Below are 18,302 nucleotides of genomic sequence, written 5' to 3'. Positions count from 1 at the left end.
CTGTTGGTCCTTGGGAAACTTTCTCGTTTGTTTTTATTTTTGCCTTGGATCTGTGAATACCTGACTGTATTGTCTGAAGTGGAAAAATCTTAGTGTAGCCATTCTATTATTATCACTGACCCTAAGCCTGAAAAAACTCACACCTAGGGTTAGGAAATTTTTATTTTATTTTATGTATTTATTTTTATTTTTATTTATTTATTTAGAGACAGTTTCCCTCTTTCTCCCAGCCTGGAGTGCAATGGTGTGATCTCAGCTCACTGTAACCTCTGCCTCCCAGGCTCAAGTGATTCTCTAGCCTCAGCCTCCTAAGTAGCTGGGATTACAGGTGCCCACCACCATACCCAGCTAATTTTTATATTTTTAGTAGAGACAGGGTTTCGCCATGTTGGCCAGGCTGGTCTCGAACCCCTGGCCTCAAGTGATCACCTTGCCTGGGCCTCCCAAAGTAGTGGGATTACAGGCATGAGCCACCATACCCAGCCAAGGACATTTTTCTAGTAGAATGCAACACATGTCCAAGTTGTGCATGATCAAAAAAAAGTGACTAGTAAAAAAAATGTAATGATGTCTTCATGTCCAGATCTGGATATCTTCTACTTCATGTAACCAAAGAGTAAGCACAGTGTGAATAAAGCGTCAAATAAGTACAATTATCATTTTAAAATAATATATTATTAATGTAATTTTAAGAGAAAAAAATTAAACCTGTAACCTTAAGTGGACATACTACTTCCTTAACACATTAATGCTCCTGGGCACGGCGGCTCATGCCTGTAAACCCAGCACTTTGGGAGGAGGCCAAGGCAGGTGGATTGCTTGAGCCTAGGAGTTTGAAACCAGCCTGGGCAACATGGCAAAACCCTGTCTCTACAAAAAAATTTTTTTAATTAACCAGGCGTGGTGGTGTGTGCATCTGTAGTCCCTGCTACTCGGGAGGCTGAGGCAGGAGGATTGCTTGATTCCAGGAGGCAGAGGTTGCAGTGAACTAAGATCACACCATTGCACTCCAGCCTGGGCACTGTCTCAAAACAGAAAGCAGAAGTTAATGCTCACATAGAAAGGATTCTTTTTAACAGCTTTGTTGAGATATAATTCACATACCCCCCCAAAAAAGAAAGAAAAAATAATTCATATACTATAAAATTCACTGATTTAAGATATATAATTCAGTAAGTTCACAGGGTTGTGCAGCTGTCCTCACAGTCTAATTTCAGAACAATTTTTAACCCAGAAAGAAATCCTGTACCCATTAATAGTCATTCCCCATTACCCCACCCACCTCCCCCTTGCTCTAGGCAACTGACCCACTTTCTGTTTTTGTAGGTTATCTGTTCTGGGCATTTTCTATAAATGGAATGAATCATATAACGTGTTTTGTGATTAGCTTCTTTCACTTAATGTTTTCAAGGTTTATCCGCGTTGAGTACTTCATACATAGCGTGTATTATGGCCAAATAACATTCCATTGTATGGATATACCACCTTCATCAATTGATGGACATAGGGGTTATTTCCACTTTTTGGCTGCTATGAATAATGCTGCTACATACATTCATACACGAGCTTTAGAGTGGATATATGTTTTCAGCTCTCTGGGATATAAAGGAGTAGAATTGTTGGGTTATGTGATAACTCCATGTTTAACATTTTAAGGCCAGGCACAGTGGCTCACACCTGTAATCCCCACACTTTGGGAGGCTGAAGCAGGAGGATCACTTGAGCCCAGGAGTTTGAGACCAGCCTGGGCAATATAGCAAGACCTTGCCTCTACAAAAAAAAATTAAAAAAAAATTAGCCAGGCATGGTGGTGCATGCCTGTGGTCCCAGCTACTCAAAAGCCTGAGGTGGGAGGATAATTTGAATCTGGGAGGTTGAGGCTATCATAGGGAGCTATGATGGCACCACTGCACTCCAGCCTAGATGACAGAGTGAGATCCTTTTTCAAAAACAAAACAACAGCAACAAAAAATTTTGTTTTGTTTTTTTAGGAACTACCAAACTTTTTCACAGCAGCCATTATTGGCTTATGATTCCACCGGCAATGTATGAGGGGTTTCAGTTTCTCCACATCTTTGCCAATACATATTATTATCTGTGTTTTGATTATAGCCATCCTAGTGGGTGTGAAGCGGTTTTTCATTATGATTCTTTGATGGCTAATGATGTTGAGCATTTCTTCAAGTACTTATTGGCCGCTTGTATATTCTCTTGAGAGAAATGTATGTTGAAATCCTGTGCCCATCTTTGAATTGGGTTGTCTGTTCTTGTAAGAGTTTTTTATACATTCTGGATACAGTTCCTTGTAGATCTTTTTGAAATATTTTTTCTCATGCTGAGGGTGGTCTTTTCACTTTCTTGCTGTTGTTAGTAGCACCAGAGTTTTAAGTTTTGATGTAGTTTATCTGTTCTTTCTCTTGTTTCTTGGGCATAAATATTTATTTCTATGTTATCTTCTAAGAGTTTTATAGTTGTAGCTCTTACCTTTAGGTCTCCAATTCGTCTTGAGTTAATCTTCATATATAGTATGGCCCAGTAGGTGTCCAACTTCATTCGTTTGTATGTGGATATTCAGTTACAGCACCATTTGTTGAAAAGACTTTTCTTTCTCCATTGAATAGTATTGGCACCATTTTTGAAAATAAATTGACCAAAGATGTATGAGATTTTCTCTGGACTTTGAATTCTGTTCCATTTATATATATATATAAAAAAATCTGTGCTTAATGCCAGTACCATAGTTACAATCATTGTGGGATTCTGTAAGGCCTAATGGATCTTCCACTTCCCTTTCCCTTTTCCCTTTTGCAGAGTCTTGCTCTGTTGCCCAAGATGGAGTGCAGTGGCACAATCTCAGCTCACTGCAGCCTCTGCCTCCTGGGTTCAGGCGATTCTTGTGCCTCAGCATGCCAGGTAGCTGGGACTACAGGTGTGGACCACCGTGCCTGGCTAATTTTTGTATTTCTAGTAGAGACAGGGTTTCACCATTTGGCCAAGCTGGTGTTGAACTCCTGACCTCAAGTGATCTGCTTGTCTCAGCCTCCCAAAGTGCTGGAATTACAGGCATGAGCCATCACACCCAGCCAGAAACTTGGTTCTAATGTATATACTCTAGACTAGAATAAGAATACAATGAAATAGTAAAAACTTAAATATTTGTTTATTTGGCCATCATGGTGGCTCAGGCCCAAGGCCCAGGCAGGAAGATCTCTTGAAGCCAGGAGTGAAATTTTTTTTAAAAAATGTTTTTTAATTTGTAGAAAATCCCCTTGGCTAGAGGATTTGTTAGAGATGGAGCCTCTGAGCCAAAAAGTCTTTTCTGAAGGTAAAACATAGTGCTTGCAATGAAAAGGGGTGGGAACTCCAAAATTATGTATGGAAATTGTATACCTTTAATAACAAACATTGAATTACTACTAAAAATGATTTACCAAAAGTAGAAGAATTAGTGTCTGATAATGTATTAATAATTAAAGAAATAGAAAACTTAGGCACTGTTTGGTAGGGGTTTTCTGGTTTCTTTTTTGATAGTCACTATCTCTAACTAGTAAATGACTAAGAGTTTTTAGGTTTCTACACATTTTTACCAAAACGGACACTACAGGGTTTCATTACATTCTCAGGGAGTGTCCAAAGAGATAAAATTACATAGTTTTCCTAGGAAGATTAAACTGACTTTGAAACAATCTTAAAACAGTATCAGTTGGTGCTTCTCCAAAATAAAAATTGAGCTGGTGTGGTGCTCACACCTGTAATCCCAACACTTTGGGAGGCCAAGGTGAGAGGATTCTTGAGCCTCGGAGTTCGAGACCAGCAACATGGCAAAACCCCTCCTCTACAAAAAATGATAGCATGGTATGGTATGGTAGCACATGCTTTTGGTCCCAGCTACTCAGGAGGCTAAGGTGGGAGGATCACCTGAGAGCCTGGGAGGTTGAGGCTGCAGTAAACTACACTCCAGCCTGGGCAACAGAGTGAGACCCTGTCTCAAAAAAAATAAATAGATAAAAGTAATAATTTTTAAATGCATGAGAGTGTCATAAAGTTTCCATAAACTCATTAAAAACTCACTTGATACAGAGCAGCTCTGTATCTTGTCATTTTGGTGGGTCAGTTCAGTCTGAAGTAGGAAATTATTTTGTTCCCTTACTCTAAAAAGGCACTTGGCATCAGCTTTGGCATTTCTAGGCCCAGAGGAATTTCATAGGAATAGTCATAAAAATTGGTTAATGAATTACATTCTCAGAAGAAACATAACCTGTGGGTACTGTCAAGTTGTAATAAAGTGTATTTCTTCTGTGGTTTTTGTTTTTTATTTTATATTTTACTTTTAATGTTATTTTAAAATAAAATAGAGATGAGGTCTCACTACGTTGCCCAGTCTGGTTTTGAATTCCTGTGTTCAAGCGATCCTCCTGCCTCAGCCTCCCAAAGTGCTAGGATTACAGACATGAGGCACCATGCCCGGCCTTCCTGTGCACTTTTTGAAATGAAAATAATTGGAAACATGAAGCATATGGCTTCAAAGTGCCAGTTTTCCTGCTTATTGGCCTTTAAACTCAAGTATTCACATATGAAAGATATTTATCTTACCTGAGTAGATGACAAAATTAGGTTAGCTGCCTGGAAGTTTCAGCTCATAGCTCACAAATTACTAAAATTTTTGAATATGTTTAGAGATTTCACTGATAAGTTATAAATCAAAAATAAAATTCTAAGGCCTCCCTACCATCTGACTGGACGCCTCGTCTCTGCCAGGGAATTCCAAAATTAATCTGAAAAACTGGTTCAGGCCATAATGGGAAGGGAAGGTCATGCTTTGTTATAACCTCTTAGAATTCAGGAAAAGCCAACCAACATTTAATATTAATACAGACTTTTAAGTCTGATAAGAAACATTTCTCTGTTTCTATTCTATTCTATTCCCTCTGAAATCTGCTACCTGAAGACTTTATCTGCATGATAAAACTTTGGTCTCCACAACCCCACATCATAACCCAGACAATTCCTTTCTACTGATAATAACCAATTGCCAAGAATTTTTTTTTTTTTTTTTTTTTTAAGACGGAGTCTTGCTCTGTCGCCCAGGCTGGAGTGCAGTGGCACAATCTCGGCTCACTGCAACCTCCACCTCCCGGGTTCAAACGATTCTTCTGCCTCAGCCTCCCGAGTAGCTGGGACTACAGGCACCACCACACCCGGCTAATTTTTTGTATTTTTTTTACTAGAGACGGAGTTTCACCTTATTAGCCAGGATGGGCTCCATCTCCTGACCTCATGATCCACCCACCTCGGCCTCCCAAGGTGCTGGGATTACAGGCATGAGCCACTGCGCCTGGCCTGCCAGTCAGAAAGTATTTAAATCTACCTGTAACCTGGAAGCCCCCACCTACCTTCGAGTTGTTTTGCCTTCCCCGACTGAACCAATGTATATCGTCTTTTGTTTTTGTTTTCCCAGGCTGGAATGCAGTGGTGCCATCTCGGCTCACGGCAAGCTCTACCACCTGGGTTCACACCATTCTCCTGCCTCAGCCTCCCGAGTAGCTGCGACTACAGGCACCCGCCACTATACCCAGCTATTTTTTTGTATTCTTAGTAGAGACGGGGTTTCAGCGGGTTAGCCAGGATGGTCTTGATCTCCTGACCTCATGATCCACCTGCCTCAGCCTTCCTAAGTGCTGGGATTACAGGCGTGAGCCACTGCAGCTGGCTGCTGCTGCTTTTTTTTTTTATTATTATTGTTATTATTAAACAGAGTCTCGCTCTGTCACCCAGGATAGAGCACAGTGGTGCAATCTCTGCTCGCTGCAGCCTCAGCCTCCCGGGTTCAAGCGATTCTCCTGCCTCAGCCTTCCGAGTAGCTGGGATTACAGACACCTGCCACCATGCCCAGCTAATTTTTGTATTTTTAGTAGAGACGGGATTTCACCATGTTGACCAGGCTGGTCTTGAACTCCCGACCTAGTGATCCGCCTGCCTCGGCTTCCCAAAGTGCTGGGATTACAGACGTGAGCTACCACGCCTGGCCAAACCAGTGTATATCTTAACATGTATTTTATTGATGTCTCATGTCACCTTAAAATGTATAAAACTAGGCTGTGCCTCAACCACCTTGGGCACATGTTCTGTGAGGGCCCTCTCACCATGGGCCGTGGTCACTCATATTTGGCTCAGAATAAATCTCTTCAAATATTTTACAGAGTTTGGCTCTTTGTTGACAAGGTAAAAAATTGGGATCTTTTAGTCTTCAATTCTACCTTGAATACACTAAGCCACGTTAAACAATATCACTAAGCTTAAAAAAAAAAAAAATCCTTCAAGCCCTTTTCTCTCTCCTGAATATTTCTTTTAATTTAAGAGGGAAATGGTCCCTTTCCCAGATATTAGTTACAATGCTTCAAAATGAAAAGCGACTTATCAGCCAGGTGCAGTGGCTCATGCCTGTAATCCCACCACATTGGGAAGCCAAGGCAAGTGGATCACCTGAGGTCAGGAGTTCGAGATCAGGAGTTTGAGACGAGCCTGGTCAATATGGCGAAACCCTGTCTCTACTAAAAATTCAAAAAATTATCGGTGCATAGTGGGGCATGCCTGTAGTCCCAGCTACTTGGGAAGCTAAGACACGAGAATCACTTGAACCCGGAGGCGGAGGCGGAGGTTGCAGTGAGCCAAGATAGCGCCACTCCACTCCAGTCTGGGTGACAGAGTGAGACTCCATCTCAAAAAAAAAAAAAAAAAAGCTGTCATCATGATTATTTTTATTGGCTTATATTAGTGGTGGAATTTTTTCCATCTGAATAAAAATGAAACGACTCAGAAGGTAGGAGCAGGTAAAAAATAAAGATTAAAAATAAAAACTTGCCGGGCACAGTAGCTCACGCCTATAATCCCAGCACTTTGGGAGGCTGAGGTGGGCACATCACCTGAGGTCAGGAGTTTGAGACCAGCCTGGCCAACATGGTAAAACTCCGTCTCTACTAAAAATACAAAAATTAGCTGGGTGTGGTGGCGCCCACCTGTAATCCCAGCTATTCGGGACAGTGAGGCATGAGAATCGCTTGAATCCAGGAGGCGGAGGTTGCAGTGAGTCAAGATCGTGCCACTGCACTGCAGGCTGGGGACGAAAGCAAGCCTCCGTCTCAGAAAGAAAAAAAAACTTGCTGCTTTTTTTGCCCTGTTCAGTTCATGAATGAATTTTTAGTAACTTGTAAGCTATGGGTTGAAACTTTTAGGCAGCTAACCTAATTTGTAAATTCTGTCATCTACTCAGGTAAGAGAAATAGAATTTATATGTGAATACTTGAGTTTAAAGGCCAATAAGTAGTGATTGTTTTTCTAGTCTTGTCCTGTTCGTTCCATCCCATCCATTTTCTTCCTGCACACTGCACTACTATTAAATACCTCTTGCTAAAATTTGGCTTTTAACATGTTCAAGACTTACTTTTAATTTATTTGTTCACTTACTCATTCTGAAGATATTTAGTGCCTACTCTAATCTGGGCAGTGCTCAACTCTGAATTCTTCCAACCAGCTGTGCATGCTGCCATCCTCTCCCTTATGCAGCCTTAAGTTTGCCTGCCCACGGTTCCCATCTTTGCTTTATATTCCTGGTTTCACCATACTCTTCTGAAGTACCCATCCTTTCCTTCAAATACTTTTAGGAAAAAGGTCTAATAATAGAGATTTATAATGTCATTGGATTTAAGTCATTGTTTTACCTCTCAAGAGGCATTTGCATTTTGACTTTTCCTATAAATGTGAATGAAAAAATATCTCTTTCAAAGAATTTAGAGCTTCCCTGTGCAAGTGTTGGAGGTCTCAGGGAGGAGAGTGCTCCCTACTGGTTCTTTTGAATCACACCAAATGAATGACTTGCTACTGTTCCCTCCCACCTTCATATTGTCCATGGTTTTTCCCACCTCCCTAGCTATACAGCTCCTGTTCCTCCTGCCTAAAATGTCTGACATTCCCTCAGTGTTCAGCTCAACCCACATCTTACATCTTCCCTAAGGATGTTTTTCTGTTTGCTATCATTCATTTTCCTCCTATGAGTTCCTCTATTATATTGAGTCACCATCACTGAGGTTGGCATTTCTTCATTCTTTGTTTCAATTGACTCATTTCCTTTCTCCCAACTTAGTGTCTTCTTCAAGAACACTGATCCTGTATTTCTGTTTTATATTTAAACAGTGCCTAGCAAAGAGACAGGAATGGCAGTCAATGAATACCCAAATAGAAATGAGAATATGTCTAGGCCCATATATATTTATGTATGTTTTATCTAGCAGCATTTTGCTAAATGAATTTATCCTTCATCAGAAGAAGAAAACATGTCATACTTAAGGACCATTATTAAAAATTCTTAAAATTAAAAAAATAGATCTGTCTGGGCACAGTGGCACATGCCTGTAATCTCATTAGTTTGGGAGGCTGAGGTGGGAGTTTAAGGCCAGCCTGGATAACACAGTAAGACCCCATCTCTAAACAAAAAAGAAATTAAAAATTAGCCAGTTATGGTGGCATGCACCTGTAGTCCCAGCAACTCAGGAGGCTGAGGTGTGGGAGGATGGTGTGAGCCCGGAAGTTCAAGGCCGTTGTGGTGAGCTAGGATCACTCCATGCACACCAGCCTTATGACAAAGCAAGACTCTGTCTCAAAAAAAAAAAAGAAAACAACTTTTTTTTTCTATAAATGCTAATATCTGAAGAAAATTTTGGTTTTTACTTCTTAACAGGTGGTTTGTTCTGGATGCAGAAACCAGAGATCTAGTTTCTATCCACACAGACGGGAATGAACAGCTCTCTGTGATGCGCTACTCAATAGGTAGGCAAATTTACTCCCACCTCCCAAGCCTGGCATTCACAGCACTTCACTGCAGTTGCATACTTTTACTTCTGATAAGGCTAACTACTTTTTTCTCTCGTTAGAGTTGTTAAGTATTAAATCTGTTTCCCCCAACATTAAATTAAATTCTGCTGCCAGAAACTGCAAAAGATCTGCTAAAGTTAAACAACATTCTGAATCATCAAATTTAAAATGGACTACTACAGCTGCATTTGCAATTGAAAGCAGAATGAAGTGCAGTCAAATCCCCTTTCTCCGGAACTACGCATACTTTAGAATTTTCAATAGGTATTAGGCTAAATGTCACATCTGGTTAGCAACCTTTTCTTTATTTATAAGAGAATGTAAAAGAAATTACAGAGAAATTAAAATACACAAATTGTATAGGCCCTTCAAGTCCTTTAGAATCTAGTGCATTGTTTTGGTTACATAGTAATGATAGGTTTGTTAATTAAATGCTCAGTTTGTTAATTAAATGCTCTGTAAGAATTTGATATATTCCTTTAGCCTACTTGAGAGTAATTATTTGTATTTTATTCACAATATTAAGTTTCTATGATAATACCCCAATTACTTTTTCCTGTTATTAATGTGGCTTTGATTCACACTATTCTTCCCTGGAGTTAGTCTGACATTTTCTTTATTTGAAAATATACGCCAATAGTTGTTGCATTAGCACGGAATCCAGAGAATCTTTTTGATTCCTGCTCAGTTGTTTCAAAGGAATCACAGAGTAGTATTCTTTAAATTGAACAAGGAAGGAAAAGTATGTACTTTATGAGCCTGAGAAGAGTCCTCTTGAAGCACAAAAATTTTAACATTTTTCTGGGGTTTGTTTTGTTATGTTTTATTGTTTTTTAGTCTTGTAGTAGCAAATAACCACTGCAAATATAGCTCTCGAACTCCAGAGATGACATGGACTTTATTGACCATTTGTTACGTGCTTAGCGCTGTGGTGGGTACAGGGAAGGACACCACAAAAGAAAGGAACATGGTCTCTTCCCAAGAGCACCTGCTCTGTAATTGGACAGATCATATATGCTAGCTGAACTAAGCAGCTGTCCGCTCAGCCTGCCATGTAAACTGTACCCTTCCACCCAAGAAGGCAGAATAACCTCTCTCGAGCTGTTTTTTAACTAGAAGATGAGGCCTAGAGTCCAAGGCCTGTAAGCATCTCCAAGAAGGGATTGTGTATTAGACTGGATGACCATTTATTTTTCAAATGTATTTAGTGGATAGGATTCATTCATCAGTTGCCAAATAACAGTTAAATTGATGAGATTTAACAGCATTTGTAAAATTTGTCATTTAGGGTAGATCCAGTAAAATAACAGTAAATAAATTTATCAGTGTATTTCTCTAGTCAACACTGGCCTATTTCATTCTAGATGGTACCTTCCTGGCTGTAGGATCTCATGACAACTTTATTTACCTCTATGTAGTCTCTGAAAATGGAAGAAAATATAGCAGATATGGAAGGTGCACTGTAAGTAGTGAAGTAAAACAAGTTGTAAAATTATTGGGAAATTTTACTTCTGTTAAAAACAAATGTTTACATCGATGTATGTGTTGTTTCCTGTCATTAGCTGCTTTAATCTCTGTCTTCGAAAACTGGGACTGGTAATACCTGACAGCAGAACATTAGCGTTCCCTGTGTGCTCTAAAAAGACATCTCCTTTTGATGGGGGTGTAATATTTGTCACTCTTTGACTAGTTTTAAGACAGTTTCTTAAAGCTATTTCCATAGGAAACCTTTAGAATAACACTTTTTGAAAACTGAATGAGTCAGAAATAAAAGAACATCTCATGTTTAATCTTAACTCCTATGATTCTGTCCCCTTCAACACCCTACAACATTATGTATCACCTCTCTTCCACTAAAAATAAAAGAATGTACATGGATATTTGTCTGCATTTAAGAGAGTTAACAGAAGGATGTTTCCTGTAATTTGTTGCCCACTTCTGCCTTCATTGGGCTGAAAGAATTAGACATAGCATGTTTCTAAATAAAAAACCTGATAAAGATATGTTTTCTACAAACTAGTCTCTAAATTTGATATGATCTTTAGATTTTCACCATATTTATGGGATTAATAAAATAGTTCTAGTTCATGTGAAATTTTCCATGTATCACAGAACTATCAATGGTTGGGAATAAGCAGATAGACTGATGAAACAAAAGCATCCAGAAACAGATTTATGTTTTTGTGGAAGTTTACTAAGTAATAAAAGGGGTATTTCAAATTAGTAGAGAAAGAATAGACTTCTCTACCTGTATTTTCCAATATGGCAATTACTAGCCACAACTTTCTGTTCATACCATTAAATGCAATGAGAGTGCAGCAACATTTCAATTACTTAGAAACCACAGGGGACTAGTTGCTACTGCATTGGACTGCACTGATACAGATATTTTTTGTCACTGCGGAAAGTTCGACTGAACAGCATAACTCTAGATGGACAAAAGCTAGGTCCTAAATCGAGACCTTGGTTGCTTAGTTGGTTGTTTTTTAACTCCCCAGGTAATCTTAAACCAGTTGCAAACCACTGATTCAGGTGATAATCATCATGCAGTTGACAAAGATTTAACTCACGTATTTCTGAATTTTTTCTTCATAGCCATATTCTTTCACTTTGTCACTTGAGATTATTTTTGTGGTAACGCCATATGGCTACTTAATGACAATAATGAAAGGGCCAGCTTAGACTACTTGTTTGTCTTCAAGGAGATACACTAGAATTTGCTCTTGTGTTTGTGCCCATGGAGTAAAGTTTGAGGCTGTTTTTCTAAGCTGTGCATATACTTTGCATTAGCCTGTGAGTTGGGTAGTGGAAGGACACTGAGGTGATTTGTGGGGAGGGTAACATAGACCCCAGCAGCTGCATTTCATCTTTTCTTTGCTTATTTATTGGAATCGATGCCAGGCAGAAAATACTCTCTTTTCTAAATATGAGTTAATAACTTTCCTAAGATCTTTTCTAAATTTGGGGACTTCTCCTACTCAAGACTCCTTTTGAGAATACTTTTATGTTGATTTACCTTCTGAAAATAATCTGTGTCCAACACAGATGTTTGTTGCATGAATATCATGTATATATACAATGCTTTTGATGCTCTTCTAATTAATGGTATTGAAAGCTTTGCACAAAGATGCAGATAGTATTTTTAAATACTGTTACATTAGGGTGAAATTCTCAGAGGCCTGTACTTTGCCATGACCAGTCTTGTTAAATCTTCATCCATGTAGCAAGTTTTAATTTTAGAAGCATGGCTTCCCCAGACGCCAGAGCCAGCCATCAGGCTCATCAGGCTTATGTGCACTGTGAAAAGGATGTATGAACCCTGCCATACTCAGAAAATAGCAAACATCCATGTGCATCTTGCTGTCTATGAAAACTGATTTCTTAAGTTAGTAGGTCCCCTGTATGCCTAGCAAGTGATTCCCAACCTGTTTTCCAATATACTGCTTAATTTCTAGTGATTTCAGAAAGCTTCACTTCTCAGATTCATATAATTTAAATTTGTTTAAATATGTTTATTTCCTATACAGCACTATGGTGGAGATTATGGTTCCAGAAAGGTTTGGGGACACATTGGTAGACTTCAGAAGGATACTAAAAGAATTAAGAGTCATTGCTCTAATATAAATCATTAAAAACTATCCCTAAGGTACACTGAATTTGTTAACTTAAAAAATAAAATCTTGGCTGGGTGCAGCGGTTCACTATAACCCCAGCACTTTGGGAGGCTGAGGCAAGTGGATAGCTTCAGGTCAAGAATTCAAGACCAGCCTGGCTAATGTGTTGAAACCCCGTCTATACCAAAAAAATACAAAAATTAGCCAGGTGTGGTGGTGCGTGCCTATAGTCCCAGCTAGTTGGGAGGCTGAGGTGGGAGGATCACTTGAACCCAGGAGGCGGAGGTTGCAGTGAGCCAAGATTATGCCACTGCACTCCATCCAGCCTGAGTGAACGAGTGAGACCCTGTCTCAATTAAAAAAGAAAAAAAGAAAAAATCTTAGAGGAAGAAAAGAATAGGTGAAAAAAAATAAAATAAGGCTTGGTGCCATGGCTCACACCTGTAATCCCAGCACTTTGGGAGGCTGAGGTGGGCAGATCACTTGAGGCCAGGAGTTTGAGACCAACCTGGCCAACAGAGTGAAACCCCGTCTCTACTAAAAATAGAAAAAATTAGCTGGGATGGTGGTGCACACCTGTAATTCCAGCTACTCAGGAGGCTGAGGCATGAGAATCGTTTGAACCCAGGAGGTAGAGGTTGCAGTGAGCTGAGATTGCGCCACTGCTCTCCAGACTGGGTGACAGAGTGAGACTCTATCTCAAAATAAAAAGAAGAAAATCATGTGACCAGAAAGCTAGTAATTGAATGGATACAGTGGCTAATGCCAGTAGTCCCAGCACTTTGGGAGGCTGAGGCTGGAGGATCACTTGAGCCCAGGAGTTCGAGACCAGCCTCAGCAATGTGGTGAAACCCTGTCTCTGCAGAAAATACAAAAATTAGCCGGGAGTGATGGCATGTGCCTATAGTCCCAGCAATCCAGGAGGCTGAGAAGTGGAAGGATCACTTGAGCCCAGGGAGGTCAAGGCTGCAGTGAGCCGTGATAGCGCCATTATACTCCAGCCTTGGCAACAGAGTGAGACCCTGTCTCAAAAAAATAAAGTTAGTAATTGAAAAAGCACAGTAGAAATTAAATGTGTTTCACCCCAGACTGTAGGAGGTAAAAGTAAATTCAGGTCTCTGTCAGCTTTGGTGAACCATAAGATCTGGTAATTTATCTGAAATAGTTTATTGGAAATACATAAGTGCTTATATGGGAAGCCAACAAAAATTAGTGTTTCGTAGTTTTTTTAACTCCCACAGTGTTAAAACCTAAGCAGAAAAAGATCATTGTTTCCTGCTTAAGGAATGTTCTAAGGAATCAGATGATTATATTGAGTCCTACTGTTCTGATGGAGTACAGCGTTGAATGAATTTTCCCCAAAACATTCTTTGGAGATAGTTTCTCTAGGATACCTCCATAGACCATATATGGGTGCTATATTCCTCAGCTTCTGAGTTGTACCATGGAGAGTTAAGAAGTAGCCCAGGTAGACTGTATTCCTTATGCACAACTTACAACCAACACTTCATTCTCAAAAATGGAGTCACTCTCATGAGGACACCAGTGACGTGAAATAAGGCCAGAGGGTATGATACGTGTTGTAGTGTCCTGTAAGATACAAGTTTAAGAGACTGTCTTTCTTGGAAGTGTCTGATACACGTAGTAGGTACTAGTTTCTGGTATCCAGATAGGCCAGAAAGTTTCTCCCAAGTATCCAGTGCTAAGGATCTGCTGTGAGCCTGCTCAGTTCTGGAGGGTGTAACACTGCTTCCTCTCCTTTGGAAATTCCAACAAATGTGTATTCAGAAAGCAGTATTGGCTAGCTGTTAAACTGTTTATCATTCAGAACTCTAAATGCTTTCTAACAGTGTATCTGTTATTTTCTAGGGACATTCCAGCTACATCACACACCTTGACTGGTCCCCAGACAACAAGTATATAATGTCTAACTCGGGAGACTATGAAATATTGTACTGTAAGTATGAATGATCAGATATATATGGGCTGAGACGTGTCTGACAGGGGTGCTAATGAACAGGCTGCATGGAATCGGAATTGTGCGGAGAATGCTTGCCAGAGTCTTTAACCTGACAAACCATATGTTACACTGAGCTAAAGTAATGAGAATCTCAAACGTGGTTCACTTCTCCAAGAGTAATGAATTAATGTAATAGTGTAGAACGGAAGGCACATGTAGTAATAAGAAATTACTCTGTCAGATTGATGCTGCTCTGAACGGTTTTTCATTTACTACTTCTCCTGGAGGTAGGGAGGAATATAATGGATGGGTATTTATGCTTTTTAGAGAGAGAAAAAAAAAACTTCCCATGGGAAACAGTTTGTGGTTTTATAAACCCTGTTAAAGTGAACACTTTCTTTTCCTTTTTAAATGTGTCTTAATGTTTTTCAGTGTATGGATTATAAATACAAGTAAACGTGGCTAGTTTGAATCAAGATGCACTTTCAAATACATTTGTACACAAGCACTATGATTATACTTCCTGTTTCTAAATTTAAAGGGGACATTCCAAATGGCTGCAAACTAATCAGGAATCGATCGGATTGTAAGGACATTGATTGGACGACATATACCTGTGTGCTAGGATTTCAAGTCTTTGGTAAGGACATGCATGACACCTGATGTAAAGAAGTGGCTTGTGGGTTTTTCAAATATAATATTTACTTGCTTAAATTTATAAATGAAAAACAGTCTGTGTGTTCTTTAGCTTTATCACTATTAATGTCAGCCTCAGAGAAATAAAATGTGTTAGAATTGAACAAACATGGGATTTGTATTTTGCAGAATTCAGCACTTTTGGTCCTCAATATGAAAGACAAGGAATTCACATAGTAGTACAGATTACCTTCCCGTTTTTCTTTAAGTGAAAATTGAAGTTACTAAATTTGGAAAGGCATTTTTAAGTAGCTTGAGATACATACCATACAGTTCACCTATTTAGAGTATAAAATTCAGGCTGGGTGTGGTGGCTCACACCTGTAATCCCAGCACTTTGGGAGGCCGAGGTGGGCAAATCACCTGAGTTCAGGAGTTCGAAACCAGCCTAGTCAACATGGTGAAACCCTGTCTCTGCTAAAAATGCAAAAATTAGCTGGGCGTGGTGGCGTGCACCTGTAATCCCAGCTACATGGGAGACTGAGGCAGGAGAATCACTTGAACCTGGGGGGCAGAGGTTGCAGTGAGCTGAGACTGTGCCACTGTGCCACTGCACCCCAGCCAGGGCGACAGATTGAGACTCCATCTCATAAATAAAGTGTAAAATTCAGTGGTTTTTGTATACTTAGTTGTGTGACCATCAAGGTCTAATTTTATAACATTTTCATTATCCCACAAAGAAACCCTGTACCCATTAACAGTTACCCCATCTCTCTTATCCTCTGCCCCACCCCCCAGCAACTACTAATCTGTTTTATTGATTTGCCTATTCTGTATAGTTTATATAAGGGGAATCATACAATATGTGATGCACTGAGACTAGCTTCTGTGATTTAGCATAACAGTTTCAAGGTTTATCCATGTTACAGCATGCATCAGTACTTTACTCTTTTTTATGGCTAAGTAATATCCCATTCTGTGGATAGACCACATTTTGTTAATTCATTCATCTGTTGATGGACCTTGGGTTGTTCCTACTTTTTGGCTATTATGAATACCACTGCCATGAACAGTCATGTGCAGGTTTTTGTGTAGACATGTTTTCATTTTTCTTGGGTATTTACCTAGGAGTAGAATTGCTGAGTCAAATGGTAACTGTATGTTTACTCTTTTGAGCAACTGCCAGACTGTTTTCCACAGTGACTACATTTACATTTCCACCAGCAGTGTATGAGGGTTCCAGTTTCTCCATGTCCTTGTCAGTGTATATTATTATTCTTTTGCATGTGGATGTCTAGTTGCCTTACACCACTTGTTGAAATACAAAGGCATTTTTAGTAGAATTATATAAAGATAACTATGTGGGACTTCTTCCTAATCTGACGTTTTGTAAATTTCTGGAAATCTGACCTCTATGACTGTTTTCTAAGCATTCCTCAGTATTTAGGTATCCTTCTGAAAGGGTTAGAAGATAGATGGAAAAATTAAAATAATAAAGCGTTATTTACAAAGAATTAAAAAGAAGTGTTATGCTCAGGTTATTAAAACACTGGATATGGATGTGGCACCAATACCTAAAGCAATGCACAAAAATTAATATTTTCTCTAACAATATATCTCTGCCTTCTGAGAATTGAGTTCTCCAGCCTGATCATAGATCTGAACATTTCTTTATGCTATGTGCATTAGAAAAATAATCCATTATAGGTGATTGTTCGAAACACAAGTGCTGTCAAGACAGAGAAGCCTAATAGGCCAGGAAGAAATTAAACACAAAATAATTCTGTCCATAAACAATTTCATTATTGTAGGTGAAAATGAAGCAGTGACCCACAGCTGATAGCTTCTGTGGTTATTTAATGAAGACATTATTAAATTATTAAGAGAGACCAATTTTAAAGTATTTTTTTGACTTGTTTTTAGCAAATTTACCAAAAACATATTTGTTCTCTGGAGTAGCATTCAACCACAAGTGGCCAACATCTCAACCCTTAAATGTTCCATACTTTCAATCTAGCCTAATAGAGGTCTGTGAAAATTATGTTCAACGTGATCATTAGTGCTGCATAATGATTCAGAATAATTAAATTTGGTGTGTCTTATTTTGGGACATAATCTTTCTAGGAAAATTCTATGGGATAGCATGCTAAACTAGTGGATGGCTTATGCTTTCTATAAGAAATAATCTCTCTGAGGTTTTCTTTGAGGTGCCTCCCTGAAAGAAAACCTAGACTACACTTTGAAGACTTGGTGTTATGGCTTTGTTTTTGAACCTTGTCTATACAAGTAACTGATTCCCTCCATCCAGAAGCTTTAAAAAGGAAGAGCTTATTGCTGAGGTGTAAGTCAAGCTGAAAGTAAAATAAATTATTAGCACCACCTGCTGGTTACTATTGAGCACCATTGAGTTTTCCATTTTAGGGCTATTTTGATTTTTTATTAGTTAGATTTTGGACAGGACCTTCATTTGAATGAAGAACAGTGTGAGCCACTGAGAAATTTGTAAAGGAAATGTTAACAGCTAAGAGTTTGAACACAGATAAAAGCTAAACAGATTCTAAAAATAAACATATGTAGCATCACAGTTATACTTCTTCGGCTAATTTTTCTGCATCCCTGTGTTTCCATATCAAAGGTGTCTGGCCAGAAGGATCTGATGGGACAGATATCAATGCCCTGGTGCGATCCCACAATAGAAAGGTGATAGCTGTGGCCGATGACTTTTGTAAAGTCCATCTGTTTCAGTATCCCTGCTCCAAAGCAAAGGTAAACTCACTTTAATAGAAACTAATGTTATAAGGCCTTCTGTCCAGGGATGATTCTCCATCAATGGCAAGAAAATATTTGTAGGTTACCGATTCCTCTCCATGCTACTCCAGCGCACAGAGGGAGATAAGGGCCATCGGTGAGCATCCAGCCAGGCAGTGCTTGTTTTCTCCCCTTTCCTAAGGCTAAGGAGAGGCGAGCTGTGGAAATGACGACTGATGATGGATTATTCGTGTTTGTTTATCGTCCGGTTGCTTTTTGATTTGTTGGCAATTTAAAACCTCTCTAAATATTTTAAAATATTTTATTTGTTGGACACATATTCAACATTATAAAACTAATGGAACTGTTTCCCAAATCTCCTGTAATCCTGCCAACACAGTAAGTGTTCCCCTAACCATTTCAGAAGAATAATTACTAAGCTCTGGCAAGTATACTACCAACATCTAGAAGAGACA

General features: G+C 39.3%; 1 protein-coding gene across 3 annotated transcripts in view; it reads left to right on the top strand.

Moving 5' to 3' along the window:
- The window catches only part of EML4 (EMAP like 4), a 163,527-nt gene that overhangs the window by 142,159 nt on the left and 3,066 nt on the right, over positions 1 to 18,302 (top strand). For all 3 annotated transcript variants that reach the window (XM_050754786.1, XM_050754788.1, XM_050754787.1), the window contains 5 exons: positions 8,735 to 8,823; positions 10,233 to 10,330; positions 14,352 to 14,439; positions 14,984 to 15,082; positions 17,714 to 17,844. In XM_050754786.1, coding sequence (XP_050610743.1) covers positions 8,735 to 8,823; positions 10,233 to 10,330; positions 14,352 to 14,439; positions 14,984 to 15,082; positions 17,714 to 17,844 — 505 coding nt within the window. The remainder of the gene's footprint in view (positions 1 to 8,734; positions 8,824 to 10,232; positions 10,331 to 14,351; positions 14,440 to 14,983; positions 15,083 to 17,713; positions 17,845 to 18,302) is intronic.

Source organism: Macaca thibetana, chromosome 13 (genome assembly GCF_024542745.1).
Source record: "Macaca thibetana thibetana isolate TM-01 chromosome 13, ASM2454274v1, whole genome shotgun sequence".
NCBI lineage: Eukaryota > Metazoa > Chordata > Mammalia > Primates > Cercopithecidae > Macaca > Macaca thibetana.
This window is presented reverse-complemented; position numbering and strand designations above follow the sequence as displayed.